The sequence below is a fragment of the Tympanuchus pallidicinctus genome, unplaced genomic scaffold (assembly GCF_026119805.1).
Source record: "Tympanuchus pallidicinctus isolate F22 unplaced genomic scaffold, pur_lepc_1.0 scaffold4, whole genome shotgun sequence".
Taxonomy (NCBI): domain Eukaryota; kingdom Metazoa; phylum Chordata; class Aves; order Galliformes; family Phasianidae; genus Tympanuchus; species Tympanuchus pallidicinctus.
The window spans coordinates 46802645-46824385 of record NW_026294758.1 but is presented as its reverse complement, the minus strand read 5'-3'; the positions used below and the strand labels follow the sequence as shown (position 1 = coordinate 46824385).

At 43.0% G+C, this 21741-nt stretch overlaps 1 protein-coding gene across 2 annotated transcripts in view; it reads left to right on the top strand.

The window, feature by feature from the left end:
* Window positions 1-758: 758 nt before the first annotated feature.
* Window positions 759-21741, top strand: part of RCL1 (RNA terminal phosphate cyclase like 1) — a 37073-nt gene continuing 16090 nt past the window's right edge. For both annotated transcript variants that reach the window (XR_008210471.1, XM_052700479.1), the window contains exons 1-6: window positions 759-943; window positions 1918-1989; window positions 2737-2912; window positions 11115-11189; window positions 14805-14929; window positions 19199-19324. Coding sequence is in view for 1 of the 2 variants with exons in the window: in XM_052700479.1 (XP_052556439.1) it covers window positions 799-943; window positions 1918-1989; window positions 2737-2912; window positions 11115-11189; window positions 14805-14929; window positions 19199-19324 (719 nt within the window). In the remaining variant the exon portion in view is untranslated. The remainder of the gene's footprint in view (window positions 944-1917; window positions 1990-2736; window positions 2913-11114; window positions 11190-14804; window positions 14930-19198; window positions 19325-21741) is intronic.

Genomic DNA, 21741 nt, shown 5'->3' with positions numbered 1-21741 from the left:
CAAAATATATTTGTGGAAAACACCACAGTATTGTGGGCTCCCTCCAGCACAGGATATGAGATCACTTTTCTGTGTTTTTAGTTTTTTGTGTAACACAAGGAACTTCTTCCTACATGGGCATAAATGTATGCCAGCAATTAACTGTTACCCATACTGTAATCCACACTCCCCTCAAAGACAGCCCTAAAGCAGGAATCTCAAGTGGTTCTTTCATTAATTACCCTCATGACGGTCAGCAATAAATTACTTTAAAAAAAAGTTTGACTGAACGCATTGCCAGAAGCTCATTCGTTCTTATCTGAGAAGTGTATCCTGGTCCCCAAGCCGTGCTCCACCCCGCGATTTAATTCTTCATCTGTCAGATAACGGGGATTCAGGCATCCCACAGAAGCTGAGGCTGCAGAAACAAAGCACCACGTAACAGCGCGGGTGAAAGACTACACCAAACCAGAGGCAGACAAGCACCAGCCTGCAATAAAAAAAAACACACGCACGACGAGTAGAAAGGAGCAATATTTAATTACCGACTCTCGAGGCACGGCCCCGCAAGCAGGACCACGGCTCATCCCGCACAGCAGCGCCGCGCGCACATTGCTCCCAGCGGCGGCGCGGGGCGGGGCGGGGCGGGGCGGGGCGGCCGCGCGGTTCCCCGGGCACCACCCCTTCCTCCCTCCCACCGGCCCGTCCGCCACCGGCCCGGCGCCCCGCCCCGCCCCCTGCCCTTTGCCCCCTGCTGTCCCAGCGCTTCCTGTTCACAACCACGTGGGCGCGCCGGGCGCCGCGGGGCAGTGCGGTGGCATGGCGGGCGGCGGTGGTAGCGGACAGTGCCTCAGCTTCGCGGGGTGCAACTTCCTACGGCAGCGGCTGGTGCTGTCCACGCTCAGCGGTCGGCCGCTGAAAATCCGCAAGATCCGCGCCAAAGAGGAGGACCCCGGTCTCCGCGGTGAGCGAGGCGCCGGCAGAGTCCCTAAGGGTGCGGGTGGAGAGAGTGGCGGAGCCGAGCTGCTAACCGGGCGCTGCCACGGAGGGCGAACCCACCCGCTGCTCGGCCCGCCGCTGAGGAGGGATCCGGACGGCGAGGGCCGGGTGTCGGCCGCGGGACGTGCCCGCTGCGTGCCCGAACGGGATCACTTGAGGGCCCGGGTGAGGATCACTGTCCTGGGAGCCCGCAGCCGTTTGGGGAGCCCCGCGGCAGGCAGCCCTTTGCTCCCATGCGGAGCCCTCGTCCCCAGAATGGATACTGGCGGTGCACGGGGGCACGATGGGGCGCGGAACGGCTGTGTTGTGAATTGCATTAGGTGTTGAAAAGCTGCAATGAGGTCACCCCGCAGCCTTCTTTTCTCCAGGCTGAACAAGCCCAGCTCCCTCAGCCTGTCTTCATAGGGGAGGTGCTCCAGCCCCCTGATCATCTTTGTGGCTCTCCTCTGGACCCTCTCCAACCGCTCCCTGTCTTTCTTGTACTGGGGGACATCAACTCCAGAGATGTGATGGGAAGAATTAAGTTTTTGTAGTCTTAGCACTGCCATTGATAGTTTTGAAAATAGAAAACTGGAATATCTCCAGGTAGCTCGTGGTTCCCATGCTTCAGTAGTGCTTCACATCTGAATAGCAGTTCTAAACTATGTTACAGAGGATAGTGGGAAGCTGTCATTAGCTTGTTGTACTTGGGGTTTTACGTGGAGTCCTGTTGGCTAGGATTTGTACGTACATGCAAACATTACCCTTATTGTAAGCAAAATGTAACTTGTCAACAGCTTTATCCTGGGCTTGGGTGATCAGACGCACCAGCTTCTATCATTTGCTCTCCATTTGCTTAATGCAAAGGAAAATGTTTAAGTCTGGTATGCTGAAGTTTCTTGCTGTTTTCAGGAGTAAATTTAAGTAACTATAAGATTATTTCTTTGTTCTGTTCCTCAGACTTTGAAGCATGTTTTATTCGCCTTATTGACAAAGTGACAAATGGCTCTAGGATTGAGATAAACCAAACAGGTGAGGTCTGTTTTCTCTTCTTCCTCTGTTGCAGTCTTCCAGGCTCTATTACTTGAAGTAAAAATTGCAGCTTGACAGGTATGTGTTTAGATAGCATTGACTCCATGAATTAGATGTTACTAAGCACAGAAGCTTTTTAGTAAAGAAATACATATAAGATGATGCATCTTCAGAGTGCAGTGCACTGAAGCTGAGGGTAATATTTTGTTTAATATGTAGGATCTCCTAGCAGAGGAAAGTAACTGAACCAAGCCAGATCTTGCCAAGTCATGTTCCTAAGAGGAGTTACAGTTACTTTGATCAAGAAGCATCCCATGTAGGAATCTCAGTTGTGTAGATTATGTGTAGATTTTCTGGACTGGTTTGTCAGTAAGGTGGATAATATGTCACTGGATATACTGAGACAGGTTTTCAACAGAGCATAATTTCATTCTATCTTCTTTAAAAGATTGTTGCTTTTAAAGATTGTTGTTTAAAAGATAGTTGCTTGTTTCAGCATTTTGGGGATAGTTAGAGTTTCTTAATTTTGGAGGAGGGCAGGAAGGAGGAGAAATGATGTACAAGACAAACAGTCATCTGCCTTGACCCATTTATTTACTGTGGTCTTTGAAGTAGTGTGGTGGTAGTGCTGCCAGTTTTCTATAAAACCTGCTTTCCCTGGTTGTAAAGTGTCTTTATGCTGCAGTAATGGCTATCATGCTGACATTGCTTTAATTTTCTTTTTTTCCTCACTGGCTTCTCTCCCAGGTACTACCTTGTATTATCAGCCTGGTCTTCTATATGGGGGCTCACTGGAACATGACTGCAGCCCTAGCCGCAGTATTGGCTACTACTTAGAAAGTCTTCTCTGTTTGGCACCCTTCATGAAACATCCACTGAAGATTGTCCTGAGGGGAGTAACAAATGATCGAGTAGATCCTTCGGTAAGTAATAAAATGTAAGTACTGGAGGAGGATTCTTTCTTTCTAAATAAAGATTAGGAAGAAGTCTATAAAGTATACTGTGTTTTTTTGTGATCTTTTACAGCATGCAGTATTACTGCATCTGCCAACAAGCTGTCTAGATAAAACTACTAACTGTACTGAACTGTTCCATTTTTGCTCTCCACATTACATTCGATATTCCACTCTTTGACTTCTGTTCTATACTGCTTCTGTTTTCTCATTTGGAAACTCTCTAAATGTCATGTGAGGCCCTTCCACTAATTCACTTCTCCCACAGTTAGGGAAAAGTTTACATCCCATTACATACTGATTTGCTATTAAAAGAAGAAATTGTCTATAAAAGTTGGCTGTGACAAAGAAGGAATCTTCGATCCTTTTAGAATCATAGAATGGCTTATATTGGAAGGGATATTAAAGGTCATCTGATTCTAATTGCCCTGCCATGGGCAGGGTTGCCAACCACAGCCCCATCCAGCCTGGTTTTGAACAACAGAGACGAAGCATCCACAGCCTCTCTGGACAGCATCTTCCAGTGCCTCAACATCTTCTTAAGTAAAACATTTCTTCCTAATATCTAACCTAAATCTACCCTCTTACAGTTAAAGCCGTTCTACCTTGTCCTGTCACTATCAGATTGTGTAAAATGTTGATCTACTTCTTTCTTATAAGTTCCCATTAAGCATTTGGAGGCTGCAGCGAGGTCTTTCTGCAGCCTTCTCTACTCCAGGCTGGACAAGCCCAATTTCCTCAACTTGTCTTCATAGGAGAGGTGCTCCAACCCTTTGATCATCATCATGGAATTCCTCTGGACCCTCTTCACATCCCTTCTGTACTGGCGGTCCCAGATTTCCAGGTGGGGCCTTACCAGTGCAGCACATAGGAGCAGGATTGCTTCTCTCCCCCTGTGGTCCCCCTGTCTTGATGAAGCCCAGGGTATTATGGGCCTTCTGGGCTGCAAGAGCATGCAGTTGGTGCATGTCCAGTTTTTTGTCCAGAAGACCTGCAAGTCCTCTGCAGGGCTGCTCTCATTGAGTTCTTCTCCCAGTCTGTACTTGTATCTGAGATTGCCTTGACCCAAGTACAACATTTTGCACTTGGCCTTGTTAACCTCAGTAGATTCTCACGTGCCCATTTCTCAAGCATGTGCAGGCCCGTCTGGATGGTATCCCTCCCTTCTATTGTGTCAGCTGCACCACTCAGCTTTATGTTGTGTGCAGACTTTTTAAGGATGCACTCAATCCCACTGTCTGCGTCATTGATGATAAAGATGTAGAGTGCTGGTCCCAAGATGGACCCTTGGAGAACGTCATTTCTGATCCCATTGCACCTGGACATAGAGCCACTGATAACAACCCTCTGGCTATGAGCGTCCAACCAACTCTTTATCCACTAGTAGTCCAGCCTTCAAATCCACCTCTCTCTCCAATTTAGAGACAAGGATCTGGTGTGGGTCCATGTCAAAGGCTTTGCACAAGTCCAGATAGGTGGCATCAGTTGCCCTTCCTTGGTCCACCAATGCCATCACTCCACTTAGAAGACCACTGGACTGGTCAAGCATGATCTGCCGTTGGTGAAGCCACACTGGCTGTTTCAGATGTCATCTTCATCTTATATGTGTCCATGAGGATCTGCGGTGTTGTCTTCCCAGACAGAAAGCTCACAGGTCTAGTTCTCTGCATCCTGCTTTTTCCCTTTCTTAAACATGAGAGTGGTGTTTCCCTTTTTCCAGTCACCAGGGACTTTGCTTAACAGCCATGATTTGTCAGATATGTTGGGGAGAGGATTGGCAATCACATAAGCCAGTTCCTTCAGAACCCTAGGATGCATGTCATCTGGCCCAGTACATTTGTACTCATCCAATCTCTTCAGGTCATCTCAGACTTGCTCTGCTCTTACACTGAGAGGGATTTTGCTCCTCTGCTTTAGAAGCTCAGGGACATGAGAAGCATGAGAACCTTGACTTTCCGTGAAAACTGAAGCAGAGAACTCATTAAGTATTTCAGCATTCTCTGTATCTGAGAAGGCTAGCAGTCCTGTTTCTTTTATCAGAGGGAGTACACTCGCCTTTGCCTGTTTCTTCTGCCTAACGTATCTAATGAATCCTTTCTTGTTTTCACATTCCTTGCCAAGTTCAAGTCCATCTACACCTTGGCTTTCCTGCCTCCATCCCTACATATGTGGGCAGTATCCTTATATTCTTCCCAGGTCACCCATCTCTGCTTCCACTGCTTTTACTTTTTTCTCTCAGCCTTACCAGCAGGTCCTTGCTCTGCCACGCACTCATAGAAAGGTGTGGAATAGAAATGTTGCCAACTCTTTTCTGTTCCTTTGTTCCTAAGGACAGTTTCCCAAGGGATCTCATCCAACACTTCCTTAAACGGCCTGAAGTTGAGCATCCTGATTCCACTCTTTGCCAGGCCCACATTCCTAAAGATCATGAACTTGACTAGGACATGGTTGCTGCAGCTCAAGCTGCCTTCAATCAAAACTTCTTTTGCAATTTCCTCCTTGTTGGTGACCACCAGGTCCAGTAATGCTTCACCTCTGTCCAGTATTTGAACCATAAAGTTCTCATCAATGGACTCCAGGATTCTCCTGGGCTGTTTGCAGCTAGCTCACTATGTTGTTTTCCCAGTATTTATCTGGGTGGTTGAAATTAGGGTAAGATCTTATGAGTGTGATGCATCTTGCAGCTGAAGCAAAAAGGCCTCATCAGCAGGCTCGCATTGATCAAATGGCATTTAGTAGACCCGGAGCAACAGGTGCCTTTTATTGGTTCAGTCCCTAACTTTAACCTGACGCTCTCAACCTGTTTATGACTGTTTGTCAGGGGCAGCTCTTCGCAGTCTATTACTGAGACTGTTATGTTGGCTGCATCTTTTTCACCACAATGAAGAGATTTCTTTTCTTAAATAAAGAGAGGAAGAGCAATCCAGTCTGAATGTTGCTTTCAATTAAGTTTGGATGCTCATCTAAGTCGCTGAGTTCTGATTGTGGGAATTAACCCAGAATAGGGAGGGTTAGAATAGAACATGTATATTAGAATATATAAAGTATATATATTAGAATAGAATAGGCACATTGGCCAACAATTAAACAACCTTACTTGAAAGGAGTGTCAGAACCAGAGCCAGTTAGTTTGTGCTTGAAAGTGGCTTACATCTGCCTAAGCTCAGGCACAGAATGATACTGGGGTTACAGCAGCTAAATTCCATTAGTTTGCAGTGTGTTTGCAGTAGATGTAAAATGCAGAGTTGTGTGCTTATGCATTGTTATGCACGTTGCAGAGCACAACTAGTTAGTTTGGCTCAGCTAACAAATAGCAGTAAATTGCTAAATGGTGATAATGGCTTGATAATGGCTCCTAAAACTGGTTGAAGTCTGGCTTATGTCTGTTTAAATTATCTGAATAAATTTCAAACTAAGTGCATGTTTGTCCTGGTTTCAGCTAGGACAGAGTTTATTTTCTTTGTAGTGGCTAGTATATATATACTATACTATATATACTAGTGCTGTATTTTGGATGCTGGAGAAAAATAACACTGATTACCCATCAGTGTGTTAGCTGTTGCAGAGCAGTGTTTATACAGAGCCAAGGACTCTTCTTGTGCTGTTCAGTCAGTGAGGAGGCAGGCAATGCACAAGAATTTGGGAGGGGACACAACCAAGACAGCTGGCACAAACTGACCAAAGGAATATTCTATACTGTAAGATGAACAGTAAAACATGGGGGAATTGGCTAGCAGGGCGGTTATCAGGAGAGAGGCAGCTACTACTGCCTAGGAACTGGCTGGGCATTGGCTGGCAGGTGGTGAGCGTTTATGTTATATATCACTTATTTTATGTATTTTATTATTTTCCCTTCCTTGCGTATCCTATTAAACTCTATCTCAGAGTAGTGAAGCACTGGAATATGTTGCACTGAGAGATGGTGGCTGCTCCATCCATGGAGACATTCAAGGTCAGGCTGGATGGTACCCTGAACAACCTGATGTAGCTGTGGATGTCCCTGTTCATTGCAAGGGTGTTGGATTAGATTGCCATTAAACGTCGCAACTTAAATGGTTCCGTGACTCTGTGCTTCCGCTCATGAGATTTCTTTTTTCTTCCTCGTTCTCTTCCTTATCCCACTGAGGGAAAATGTGTAAATCTCTGGTGCTGAGCTGCTTGCTGGTTAAAACAACACCAACTTAAAGTGTTTTTACAATGTATTTTGTACCTCCCACTTCTCTGTAGGTTGTTGAAACTAAACATGCAATTTTAAGTGGTACCTTAAATGATTTTGGTGCTTAAGTACCTGGAAACTTGATTTCAAATTTATTTGGGCTTTTTATTGTTCAGTAAGTAGAAGGTGCTTAGCAGCTGGGTGAAAATGTATTTATGCTTTTCTCAAAATGTTGGTCTCAGATTGGTCTATCCTTCTGCACTTTTTCCGCTTGTCCAAGGGGAAGAATGGAGGGAAAACCAGTGTTAATACTTCGTGACTAGTTTAAGATTAACAAGGCATTTTTCCTCTCATTCTTCATGTATGTGTCTCTCTAGTTCACATTCATAGATATGAAAGGCAAGGCACCTGCTCACCTGTGTTGGAAGTTATGTTGTCTGTTTGGTTGGATTTTGAAGTTTAGCTTAGTCTGTAAGAAGGATATTGTATTTTGTTAACATATGTCTATATTTTGAAGTTATGTTAACTCTGTAAGAGGCATCCTTGTCTACATCTGTCATCTGTGGGTAAATGGGCAAATTCAGATCTACACATATGACAACTTACATACAGATTTAAACATGATTGCTCATGTACTATCCATTTTGAGCTCAAAAAAATAAGGTGGTTCTGCCAGCCTCTCATCCCTATCTCCTGCTTTCAGCCATGCACTGTTGTTGATTCCAATGCTGCAGACACTTTTCAGAGCCTTCGCTAAGCCAGTTCCCTAACTAACTGGCAAAATAGCTGACATTCCCTGCATTTTCTCAAGGAGGAATCCAGAAGTGAAGTGGGCAGTGAGAGAAGTGGAGTCTCTGCTTTATGGTAGCAGTGAGCAGTTAGGCTGACCCAGGGGCTTTCTGAAATCTACTGTCATCCCTGAGCTCACTACTTTTACAGCTATGAAGTTACTTTCAAAAATATTTGTTGGATGCAATAGCTGTGCTGTGGGTTTGAAGTCACTCTTTGCAGGACTTCCTTTGGTCAGAAGGACATAGGTAACATGGTAATCTCCTGCAGCGGGGAGTGGAAGTGGTTGAGGGAAGAGGAAAGGTATTGTTGAAGAATGGCTTGTGGAAGGAAAACTTTCAGCTGAGTTCATTGAGTCATAGATCAGGCTGGTTGGTGGGGTAGAAGTATAGATTTGTTTGTTTGCATACACTGATATTCCACCCATGGCATGCAATGAAGAGCATTTTGGCAACTGGTGTCTGTAGTGATAGTTGTGCAAACAGTGATCAGGAGGATACTGTGGCTTTTGGAATACAGGATAATGTGCACTTGTGCAGGTTGGGAGTGGCAACATTAGTGTGATACGTCCAAAATGAGTGAGAGGGATAATGCTCTGTTAGGAAGAGATCTCCACATGGCTTCGGAATACTAGCCTGAACTATTCACTGGCAACTTGTGTTTAAATTACATTTTTTTTCTGTGACCACAGGTGAGACTTGACCCTGAACAGTTTGTGGGACCATTTGTATGGGACTGACATGCATAGCTGATGTAGTTTTGAGTTTCTCTGTATAGACAGTACAGGGAGGATGGGAGGGATATCTTTCTAAGGCCCCTTTTTGACAGGAGTGGAAGCAGCATGCAGCTCCTCACTCCTGTATTTCCATTTCCTTCTCTCCAGTGCTGTTACTGTGACAGATTCAGAGTGCTACAGTTGGTTTGTCTGTAACTGTTCTTAATGGTTGAGTTTACAAACATTATGTCATAGGACTTTCCACAGAAATGACTTTTCTGATGGCTTGAGACTGGTATGTAAAGTTTGGGCTTGGGAATGATGAACTTCAGTGTTAATCAGAATTAAGCAGTTGTAATTCCAGGAAAGCAAAAGTTTTTCCTACTAACTCCTCTCATCTTTTTTTTTTTAATTTGCTGAACTCTGGTGCATTGCACACAATATAGGTCCAGTCAGCAAATGTAATGTGTGTATGGCACAGGTAAACAGCTCTGCTGTTCTGTGCAGAGCTAATAACTATATAGGAAGGGAACAAGCACATACCAATATGTCTTTGTTTTTTGCACCTTTTGCTAGCTAAGGGATTCTGCATGTCACTAGAAGGTTTTTAAAGATTTTTTCTTTTAGTTACTGTCAACTTCTTTAAAGGAAAAGGTTCATCAACTAATGAACAAGCAATTTGGATGTAGCAACTTGTTGGCATTTGTGGTGTGGTATGCCCTCTGTTGTATGATGCTTTTGTTGTGGTACACCTTGGTATTGTGTTGTTTGCTGCAGAGATGGAATAACATCCTTCCAAGGGGAAGTGAAAGGTAGTTTTATGATTGAGTGATAGGCAAGATCCTGGAAAATAGGGTTTTGAATCTCAGTTCTGCTGTTGTCTTCACTTTCAGTTAAGTAATCACCACTTCTGCATGATCTCATCCTTCTCTTAATCAGAATAGTCTTTTCCACTATTCACATACTGCCAGTTATCTTCTCGGCTCAGGCTGTAAATCTGGAACAGAGACAATCTGTTACTGTGCATTTGTACCTGATAGGTATCATGTCTGGACTTCTCTGGGGACGAAACACTGCAACAAGTCTTGAAACTTTTGGGAACAACCAAACCAGACTTAAGATTGAACCAGCTTTCAGCATTTCCTTAACAGTCTTCTTCCAGGCAAGTTTTAATCCGAAGAATTGCAAAAGTGGATATGGAGGAGAAGAAGGGAGTTTCCATCTATGCAGTAAAGCTTTTCTTTTTTCAATGGTATGTGCATTTTTAGAAGAGAAAGGGAGAAATATTTTTAACCTTACTCAAACCAGACTGGTATGTTGAAATTTAATCACCTGTGCCAGCAGTATTCACATGTGTTGATGGGTGTCCATATGCGTGTTATTAGAGGATTTTCCTTCAAAAGTCAAATCAGTGAAATTAGTGAATACTGCTGAGGGGCAGAATTAAGGTAGTAAGGGGCTGTACCATGAGCTTCTTAAATACATAAATCTCTGTTTTACAGATCTTTTATGAAGACATTAAAATACTGATACATACTTGATATCATTGAAAGCAACTCAAAATCTCTCTCAAGTATGGTGACCAGCAAAGTTTGGAAAATGAGAACTGTAGCAACTCGGGTGGCTCTAGCAGGTTGTTTTCAGTACTTTCACAGTTTCAAAGCAGAGACATGAAACTCAGGGGTCAACAATTCTTGCTGAAACCATGGAAAGAAGGATGCTTTATTTCTGCATCTTCACAGTGCTGTGTACAGTGAACCTGTTTCTTTCTCCACCTGAATTTTAGTTCCTCTTTGGTCATGCTGTCCTGGTCCTATCTTTCCCAAGTTTGTCTTGCATGATTTGCTATTGCTCTGCTTGAATCAGTTTTGTCACATTTAGTGCTAAAGGTTCAGTGGAAGAAAGACATCAGACAGTCATTGTGGTCTTAGTTTAGTGAAACAGAAGGAGCAGTGGCATGGAAAATCTAGCTGAGACCTAGTTCTAGTGAGTAGGTGGCTCCAAGGGAAGTGAATGATTTTTCATTTGCTTTAGACTCTTCTAGTTACCTAGAAACTTCTGTTTCCAGAAACAGATGAGAAGTTCTTGACAAAACAGTAAGGTTGCTCCTTGCCAGTTCAAGGGGCTGCTCTATATGCTCTATGCTCTTGGAATCATCATATATTTCAGTTGTCAGAATTTTTTCATAACAGCATAAGATTTTTTATTTTTTTTTTTGTAACCACATTCAGAGAAACAAGTGAGCAGTTCTAGCTGAACCATAACAGAAGTTAGACTAAGGAAGAAATCCTGAATAAGAAATTCCATCTCCATAGTGCTGTTGTAAATTTTGTAAGTAGTGAAATCTTGTGATAATTTAAGAGTAAATGAAGCTCTCTGCCCTCCTATGCCTGCCCACAGAGTGCCTACCACAGGGAATCTTCATCCTTGTTAGACATCTCATATGACTTTTAAGTTACTGACTTATGTAATTTCAATAAAGGGTCTGCTGTTAAAACTATGTGTTCTGTAGGTTGATGTCCTTAAGGCAACGGCTCTACCACTACTGAAAAAATTTGGAATTGATGGTGAAAGTCTGGAAATCAAGGTATGAGAGTATGTTTCTTTCTTTCTAAATGTACATGGGAACAATGCTTTCAACTGCTTCATGGGACTATATGCTTGCTTCCCTCTTCTGTCTCTAGCAGATATCTGTTCCTATCTAAATAATATATATCATTATATAATAGTATTTGTCTTGTTCATGGTATGTCTCAAATAGCATAGTACACATATAATGGTTGAAGGTCTGTAGTAGAGTAGAGATGCAAAGGCTATATGTAGAGAGGGTGACAAATGCAAGTGACCTTTCTGAGTCTTGGGGATCTTTGCAAATTAAAAAACCTTTCTGCTTTCTTGTTCCTGTTCACTTAATGTAATTTCTTCTTCTTTACTCCTGTTCTTCCTGCCCCCTGCTTAGGGCTAGGAGGTAATAATTCAATCTTTTGTCTCCTTTACCAGCAAAGGTACTGGATCTGTATTTGGTTAAGGTTTATTTCCCATTTGGAATATATAGTATATAGTAAAGAAACTTTTCTGTAAAGACTACTTTTTACAGACATAATAAATTTGTGTCTAGAATAGGCTCAAGAGTAGAAACTATAATGTTTCTAACTAGAAAAGACTTATTTAAAATGTATGAAAGCCTAGCATCCACTTTTAGTCTTTGCTCCTCTTTGACTTCACAGTTTCTCCCCTCATCCTGCCAATGGCCCAGGATCTGTTGCAACATTGCTGACACAGAATCATAGAATCACCAAGGTTGGAAAAGACCTAAAAGATCATCCAGTCTAATCATTCACCTATTCCTAGTAGCTCCCACTAAACCATGTCCCTCAACACAACATCCAGCCTTTCCTTGAACACCCCCAGGGTCGGTGACTCCACCACCTCCCTGGGCAGTCCATGCCAGTGCCTGACCACCCTTTCTGGAAAGTAATACTTCCTCATGTCCAGCCTGAATCTCCCCTGCCGTAGCTTGAAGCCATTCCCCCTGGTCCTATCACTAATGACACGAGAGAAGAGGCTGACCCCCAGCTCACCACAACCTCCCTTCAGGAAGTTATAGAGAGCAATGAGGTCTCCCCTGAGCCTCCTCTTCTCCAGGCTGAACATTCCCAGCTCCTTCAGCCACTCCTCATATGGCCTGTGTTCCAGACCCCTCACCAGCTTCGTTGCCCTCCTTTGAACACGTTCCAGGGCCTCAATGTCTTTCTTGCAGTGAGGGGCCCAAAACTGGACACAATACTCGAGGTGCAGCCTCACCAGTGCTGAATACAGGCGAACAATCACCTCTCTGCTCCTGCTGGCAGCACTGTTTCTCGTGCAAGCCAGGATGCCATTGGCCTTCTTGGCCACCTGGGCACACTGTCGGCTCATGTTCAGCCGAGCATCAATCAATACCCCCAGGTCCATTTCCTCTACGCAGTCCTCCAGCCACGCTGCCCCAAGCCTGTAGCGTCGCCTGGGGTTGTTGTGGCCGAAGTGCAGGACCCGGCATTTGGCCTTGTTGAAACTCATCCTATTGGCTTCAGCCCAGCTCTCCAGCCTGTCCAGATCCCTCTGTAGGGCCTCGCTACCCCCAGGCAGATCCACACTTCCAGCCAATTTGGTGTCATCTGCGAATTTACTGAGGGTGCACTCGATGCCCTCATCGAGGTCATCAATAAAGGTATTGAAGAGGACAGGCCCCAGCACCGACCCCTGGGGAACACCACTCACAACCGGTCACCACCGGTTTGACTCCATTCACCACCACTCTCTGTGCCCGGCCCTTCAGCCAGCTCCTTACCCAGCCAAGAGTGTATCCATCCAAGCCTCTGGCTGCCAGCTTCTGCAGGAGAATGCTGTGGGAGACAGTGTCAAAGGCTTTGCTGAAGTCTAGGTAGACCACATCAACAGCCTTTCCCTCATCCACCAGATGGGTCACTAGATCATAGAAGGAGATCAGGTTGGTCAAACAGGACCTGCCCTTCATGAACCCATGCTGGCTAGGCCTGATCCCCCGGTCACCCTGCACATGCCGCATGATCTCCCTCAAGACAATCTGCTCCATAACCTTCCCTGGCACCGAGGTCAGGCTAACAGGCCTGTAGTTCCCCGGATCCTCCTTATGACCTTTCTTATAAATGGGAGTCACATTAGCAAGCCTCCAGTCTTCTGGGACCTCACCAGTCAACAAGGAGCGCTGACAGATGATGGAAAGCAGCTCGGCTCTCACCTCTGCCAGTTCCCTCAGCATTTTCGGGTGGATCTCAGCTGGCCTCAGGTCTCTGACTGTTTCTTCCAGAATCACAGGGGGGTTAGTGTGCTCCCCAGCCAAGATTACCAGGTCAGAGAGAGGAGTGTCCTGAGGATAACTGGTCTGACTTTTAAAGTCAGACGTAAAGAAGGCATTCAGAACCTCCACCTTTTCCTTATCCTCAGTGGTCACATTCCCAGCCTCATCCAGCAAAGAGTGGATATTCTCCTTTGTCCTCCTCTTACTGTTAATGTATTTATAAAAGAGTTTCTTATTCCTTTTCATCCCAGCAGCCAGGTTAAATTCAAGCTGGGCTTTTGCCTTTCTGATTTCACCTCTACACACCCTAACAACTTCCTTATATTCATTCTGAGTGGCCTGTCCCTCTTTCCACAGGCGGTAGATTCTCTTTTTCTCCCGGAGCCTCAGGAATAGCTCCCTATTCATCCACACCTGTCTTCTTCCCCACCGGCTCATTTTGCATCTCAGGGGGACTGCCTGCTCCTGTGCCCTTAAGACTTCCTCCTTGAAGAGCAACCAGCTCTCTTGGACCCCTTTAATTGCTAAGATTGAATGCCAGGGGACTCCCCCTATTAGTCTCTTGAACAATTCAAAGTCCACCCTCCTGAAGTCCAAGGTAGCAGTTTTACTATTCCCCCTCCAGGCTCCACTATGAATCAAGACAACATCAGGCTCTGCCTGGATGGTGTGACAGCAGTCCTGGTCTCCAGTTCCCAGCTGTCATATCTATCTAGTCTCTGTCCCTGGGAGTGTTCCCAGTGCTCAGAGTTGGGACTGCCCCCTGGTCTGCCCTGCTTCTTGGGTAGAACGTTGGGATCAGCATGGGATGGAGAGGCTTTCAAAAAAGAAGGGAATTTGTTCATTTTGATTCCCACGTAAGCATGTTAAGCAACAAAAAGATAACACTTTCTTCAGCAGTGAGATAGATATGTAATGGTAGTGAACTAGTGTTGCCTCCCTGGTAAATATTGTAGGGTTTGGGTTTTTTTTTTTTGCCTGATTGTCTTTGTTTTTGGTAGTGGTATATTTTTTTTTCTTCACTGGAAATCCATGCCTACTGCATTTGAAATGAGAGAAACAAGGGGGTGGGGGGCAGGGAGAAGTAAAAGAAACCATTTGTTGCTTATAAGTTTGGTGGAAAAAAATCTGTTTCTGCCTTTAGGATGTCTTTTTCTTACTTGTGTTTACTTACTGATAATGACAACATTATATTTTAAGTGAAATTAAATCTATTATGTCTGATTGAATATATGGATGCCTACCTGTGCGACCTGGTCATGGAACCTGCTTTGGCAGGGGGGTTGGACTCGATCTCTGGAGGTCCCTTCCAACCCCTACAATTCTGTGATTCTGTGATATATTCTTTGTGTTCTTTGCAACCTGTTTTCTTATTGTTTTCAGATCAACCGGAGAGGAATGCCTCCAAAAGGAGGTGGGGAGATATTATTTGCTTGCCCAGTGAGAAAGGTCTTGCAGCCTATTCAGTTCACTGACCCAGGCAAAATCAAGCGCATCAGAGGAACTGCGTATCCTTCCCTTACATTCCTTTTAAACAAGTGCTTTTAAGGGAAAAAAGTCACTCACCTAATTTGAAATCCCAACATCATACCTGTGTTGCTGAGTATACATGCAGATGACACAGGGCCGCTTTTCATGGAGCGAGAACACAGATTCCACCAGCATGTCTCAAAAGCACTGTGTTCAGAACACTGTTGTTCAGAAAGTATCAGTAAACAAGTAAATGAAAAGTGCTGTTATATTTTAGATCTAAAATATTTTCAATAGCAAGAAATTCCTTCTTGCATGTAGCAGCACTAATAGGAATGTTACCTTGTCGTAATCCAGTAGGAACAAATGTAGTTTTGCTATACATTGAATATTTGGCATCTTGGTTGTTAATGAGCAGAGTGCAGAGCGTTGAATGGGAGCATAAAATAATTTGTTTTACACCTCACTGCACATACATGAACTTATCTTTTTGTTGGCTTACCAGAAGCAATTTGATAGCTCTTTGCCTGCAACAATGCCATTGGAGTGGGAAGTAGTGAGGGATTTACTCCTTCTCAAAGAAAAGGGTATAATATGTAATATTTTTTCTGTTGTCCTCTATTTTTGGCTTGTTACCTCTATGGTATATGTTATGAACGTACTCTTATTATAAGAAGACGCAGAAATCCCTTATAGGCAGCATATACTAAATGTTACAATTGATGAGCTTCAGCTCTCTTGAGCATTGTCCAGCTTGTAGTTTGAATGTAGTCTAGATTTGATCACTCACAAGAAAAGTAGGAATTGGGGCTGGTTTCCTGCTCTAGACACATTTCTGCTTTTATCTTATGTCATGCTGTATAATCAATAGATACCAGGATGTTATAATCACAATATAATTGTATAATCAATAGATATCAAGATGTTATAATCACAATATAATCAAGAAAGTTAGGCAAAGTAGACAATGATCACAAAAGAGAATAAGTGGAAGAGCTTACCCTTCAGCTGAGCTCACCACAAAACACCAAGAGAGGTGATCTCCAGAAGAGATCCTTCCCCTCTGGCAGCCAGCTCTTAAATAGGTCTAGGAGGGGTGGAGCCTGGCTCCATCCCTTCCGGCAGTACAGGTGAATTGCCTTCAGCTGTGCTCCTCTGGCTGACTCATGGCTCACCTCAGGTGATCAATCAGAGGTTCAGGCCGTGACTCAGCAGTTCCCATACACATGCTGTCATAGATGTATGCAAGAATGGAATGCTTTGACCTCTATTCCAACTGCATATTTGGATGAGTGCACCACTGCCAAGTGAGAGTAGCTTTACTGTGTGCATGAGCTGTAGAAGAAGAAAGGATGCAACTCAGTGTGCTTGTGGTGGCTGTTTTCATGGTTTTCCATGAAGAAAGTCATTCTATTTTGTCCTCTTCAGCTCTATAATATATAGTTCTGTCCTCTGTTTCTATGTGAAAGGGGAAGCAGTGGCTTTGTGACATCTTTCCAGCTTGACTGTAAAACACAATACTACCCTGTGCCACTTTCAGTGGATTTGGTTATTGTATGTGAACAATTGGATTTTTTTTCTCAGAGGTAAGAGTTTGCCTAGTAAGTCAAGTGTAAGGAACCAACAGAAGACATTTCCTGACTTTCTAGAATGTGCCATCAGCAAGTATGATATCCTGTCCTCTCAACAGAATAGTCCTGCTTCACTGACATATGGGTTTACCCATCCTGCTTTATTGCAGACTTGCCCACAGCCTTGGGCCAGTGCACCTGTAAACTTAGCAGGAATAAAAGGAAGCCTGAAAAGGACCCCCTGTGGGTAGTTGTTGTCATTGATTCCTCACTTCCTGCTGTTTGCTGTTTTGAGACTTGGACGTTCAGACAAGTGCATTCACTGCCCTCCATCCCTTCTCCAATACTGTGGGCTGACACTGGAACTCCTCAAAACAGACTTTTGAAATAGAGCGGTGATAAGTCTTTTTTTTGGGGATGTGACACCAAGTGAGAAGTGATCCTATTTTAGCCTGATCATTAAGTGATCATTCAAGCCAGTAGAGAACAAAATGTTTAGAAACAGAAGTCCTTGGATCTTTCACGTGTGCTTTTTTGATCCTTCAAGACGCTTCTGAACAGATCTGTTTACTTACTGCTGGGGATCTTGTGTTAAAATAACTTCTTATAATCATCTAAAACGTTGACTGCACTAACTTCAGAATGATCAGTTCTCTTTATTGTTTACCAATTTCACTCTTAAGATCTTGAAGTTTTTCATCTGCCTACTCCACAAGAGCAGACAATAGAAATTTGTAGAAGATAAAGTTCCCTTCAGGTAGCAGGATAATGGTTTCTCTGTGTTACCAGGTGTAAGTATAAGCAGGTGGCTGCTTAAATGCAGAGCATGAGTGTATTAGTTGAGATGGAATTTTGAGTACAGATGTTCTTAGCTGTTTGAATATCTCTCTTGAGAAAACTACTGAAGTAGCACCTGAGTAAAAGGGCACAAAGGATGTGCAGAAAGATGATGATTTCTTCCTTGGGATGGTTATCTTTGAATGCAGAGTGACTAGAGCATTAGAGACTTTAAATTCATCAAAGCATTGCAAAAGAGCAGAAGACAGCAAAGTTTTAGCCTTCTAAATTTTTTTTCTTTTGTAAAACTTTTGTTTTATTTTCAGTTCTCCAATTTCTCCCACTTTAAGGTGGAAGAAAAGGATTTCTTGCTATTAGTTCAGAATTATTTTGCCCACCAACATCTTTTCCTAGGATATGAATAGCAGACTATCCAGGATGATAGAATAACAAGATAAAATTATTGAAGGACATCTCTAAGTCCACTTTTTACCTCGCAGTAATAGTCGGTGTTTCTGTAGATGTTCTGTGTATCTCAACTCAAGATATATTAGTGAAAAGACTGTAGAAAGCACTTAAGTACATGATCTGTATGTACAGGCTTTGCTGGGAAAATGAGCTTACATTCATGGATGGATTATCCTGTTTGACCAATGTAGTTGCCTTTTATGGTGGTATAACTGCATCATTGGACAAGGGAAGAGCCACTGATGCTATATATCTAGACTTCATTAATGTCTTTGACACAGTGCCCCACAACATCCTTCTCTTCAAATTGGAAAAATATGGATTTCATGGGCAGACTGTTCAATGGGCAAAGAACTGGCTCCAGGATCAAATCCAGAGAGTGGTGGTCGAACTCAGTGTTTGGATGGAGATCAGTGACAAGAGGTGTCTCACACAGATCAGTGCTGGGACTGATACTCTTTAATGCTTTATCAGTGACATTGACAGTGAGGTTGAGTGCACCCTCAGAAAGTCTGTGGATGGCACCAAGCTGTGGATGCAGTTGAAACATCTAAGGGTTGGGATGCCATCTAGAGGAATCTAAACAGGCTTTAGCAGTGGGCCCAAGTGAACCTCATGAGATTCAGCAAAGCCAAGTGCAAGGTCTTGCACTGGTTAAAGCCAACCTGCACTACCAATACAAGCTAAGGCATGAAAGAATTCAGCACAGCCCTGCTGAAAAGCACTTTTGGGTACTGGTGGATGGCAAGTTGGGCATGAGTCAGCAATGCGCCCTTGCAGCCCAGAAAGCCAACTGTATCCTGGGCTGCACTAAAAGAAGTGTGGCCTGCAGGTTGGGAGAGGTGATCCTGCACCTCTACTCTGCGCTGGTGAGGCCTCACCTGGAATACTGCGCCCAGATTTGGAGTCCTCAGTGCAGGAGGGACGTGAACCTGTTGGAGAGCCTCCAGAGAAAAGCCCGAGAAATGACGGAAGGAATGGAACACCTTCCCTGTGAGGACAGATTGAGAGAGCTGGGGCTATTCAGCCTGAAGAAGAAAAGGCTCTGATAGCAGCCTTTCAGTATCTAAAGGTGAGCTAGAGGAAAGAAAGGGACAGACTCTTCAGCATTGTCAGTGGTATTAGGACAAGGGGGAATGATTTCGTACTAAAAGAGGGGAGTTTTGGATTGGATATAAGGAAAAAGTATTTTGCAGTGAGAGTGAAGAGGGACTGAACAGGTTAACCAGAGATGTCAGGGAAGCCCAATCCCTGGAGACATTTAAGACCAGGCTGGACCTGTCTCTGAGCAATCTAACCTAGCAGTACATGTCCTTGTTCACTGCGGGGAAGTTGGACTACATGACCTTTAAAGGTTCCTTCCAACTCTTAAGGATTCTACATGTAGGACAAAACTACATTTTTTGAAAGAATGCATTGGGACTTCTTGACTATTTTTGCCAGTCTCTTAATTATTTTTCATTATCACAGTTCCTTAGCTCAGAAATACAGATATTCTGTCAGAGTGTCTCCACAGATGGCAAACAGAATGGTGGAATCTGCAAGGAGTGTCTTGAATAAATTCCTTCCAGATATTTATATCTACACAGACCATATGAAAGGGGTCAGCTCTGGAAAGTGAGTACCCAGTATTTACAGGAACAAGAAATGTAGGTGTATATATTTTTTTGCCTGCTAGCGTATTCTGATCTGTAATTTTACTGAGCTGTAAGCCATTATTTTCTATTTCTGACATTAAATAAATATTCCGTATAGAAAAAAAAAAAAAAAGGAATGAATCACTATTTTTACTCAATGCTGTGATAGAAATACTGTATTTTTCTTAAACTAACAATGTAATTTATCATTACTGCCACTAAAGGTAACCTGAGCTCTATTCTGTTTTAAGCCTGTTTACAGAATCACAGAAGTGAGTGCAGAATGCACTGATGTGATATGAAAACTAATGTTTGAATTTTACTCTAGACTATCTGATGGAAATGGTAGTACTAAGGTTGGAACCTGAATGTTTTCTAAACTATGTTATTCTCTGCTTTACTGTGACATAAACAACTGTTCTCTCAACAGCAAACTAATGTTTCAAATTTCCTTAGAGATTGAGTTTTACTCAATGCTGTGATAGAAATACTATATTTTTCTTAAACTAACAATGTAATTTATCATTACTGCCACTAAAGGTAACCTGAGCTCTATTCTGTTTTAAGCCTGCTTACAGAATCACAGAAGTGAGTGCAGAATGCACTGATGTGATATGAAAACTAGTGTTTGAATTTTACTCTAGACTATCTGATGGAAATGGTAATACTAAGGTTGGAACCTGAATGTTTTCTAAACTATGTTATTCTCTGCTTTACTGTGACATAAGCTGTTCTCTCAACAGCATACTAATGTTTCAGATTTCCTTAGAGATTTGCTGGCCAGCAGAACACAGAAGTGATGCTCATGATTCAGACAATTTTATTGACATTAGTCAGTAACACTATCTGCTTGTCACTTCTTTGAAGTTGGAGATGGGGATAATTAATTTGTATGTCATCTTCCTGTATATTCAGTTCCCAGCGTGCATGCTTTTTTTTTTTATTGTTTCTGTTCTTGGAAATACCATCTTTGAGATAACTTGTTAGCTTCATGAGTCTACACATCTGAAAATTGTTAACTAATTCTAGAGTGTCTTTGCTGATTTCTCTATCATATTTAATATTCCATTTTAGTAAGTCTTGTTGGTGCAGATAGTTAACAATAATGAAAATTTTGAAACCTTTTTTTCTGAGGGTGTAAGTTTTTGTTGTTGTTGTGGTTTTGGGTTGTGTGATTGTTTTTTTCATATCTACCAATAATGTGGAAAATTCAGGTGAATTAAGGCAGCACCAGTGTATTTTCTGCTTCCATGATTAGCCCGTGTAGAAAAATAAATAATCGCGTGGGAAGAAAAGGTGAGTTCCCCTTTTCACACTGCTGGTGCATGTTAATCTCTACTGCTGCTTTGCTACCATATTCAGCATAAGTATGGTGCCAGCACAGTCCCATTTTGGCAAAGCTTTTTGTCTTACTAGCTTCCTATTGCTTCTACATGTGTAGACAGGATAAGGAAGGAAAGCAATGCATCTAATTTCCATTGCGGTCTCTGTTCAATGAAGAGTTAAAACAGCGAGGACTATTTCAGCACTCATTTGCCCAGGCTAGACAAAGCCCTGATTTCCGAATGTAGGGTGTTGTACCCCGTCCCTCGCACAGTGCCAGAGCTTCAGGAAGTAGATTTGAGCATTTTCTGACATCTGTGATGTCTCTCTGAACAAAAACTTTCTGAATTTTCTGAATTTACAACAGAGTGTTCATCTTTGCAGATGTTTCCTAACACTGTTTGCACATGCACAAGACACTAGATGATTTTGTTTTGGCAGTTTATATCACATGCTACTGAAGGCTAACAAATCTGCCACGGGATATAGTTATTATTACTGTCCAAATTATAGCCCCTAAGAAGCAACGTCTTTTGACTCTTGGTGTCTAAATCTTTCTTTCAGAGGAAAGGAGGAAGAGAAAAACATCTTTAGCATAACTTCTGTGTTGCTGAGCAAGTACCACTAGTTAAATATGGGTGGGAACCTCCAGTATCTGTTCATTCCCTTCCTACTTAAATGCATCTGGCAGAACTGTTCTTTTCTGACACTGGGACAGTTTGTCTGTACTGGCATTTAGGCTTTGTTTTTGTGGTTTGTTGATATTGGTGATGTTCCTTACCATTTTGGGTGAATGGAGTTTTTTTTATAAAAAAGTTTGGGTATCGGAGGCAGTATGAGTCCATAACTGTGGGAAATGCTGTATGTAGAGAAAAGTCAACCTTATTTTGAACGGCTAGCTGTTGGTGTTCTTCCAGAACATAAAAATACAAGGATCTTACACTATTTTTTTTTCTAGTTACAAATTTCTGACTTCTCAGCTGTACACTACTGTTACTTTCTTTTAGCAAAAGTATTTTTTAACACTGATAAAAGCATTTTTTTAGGATGCTAAGCTCTGAGAAAAATGCATAG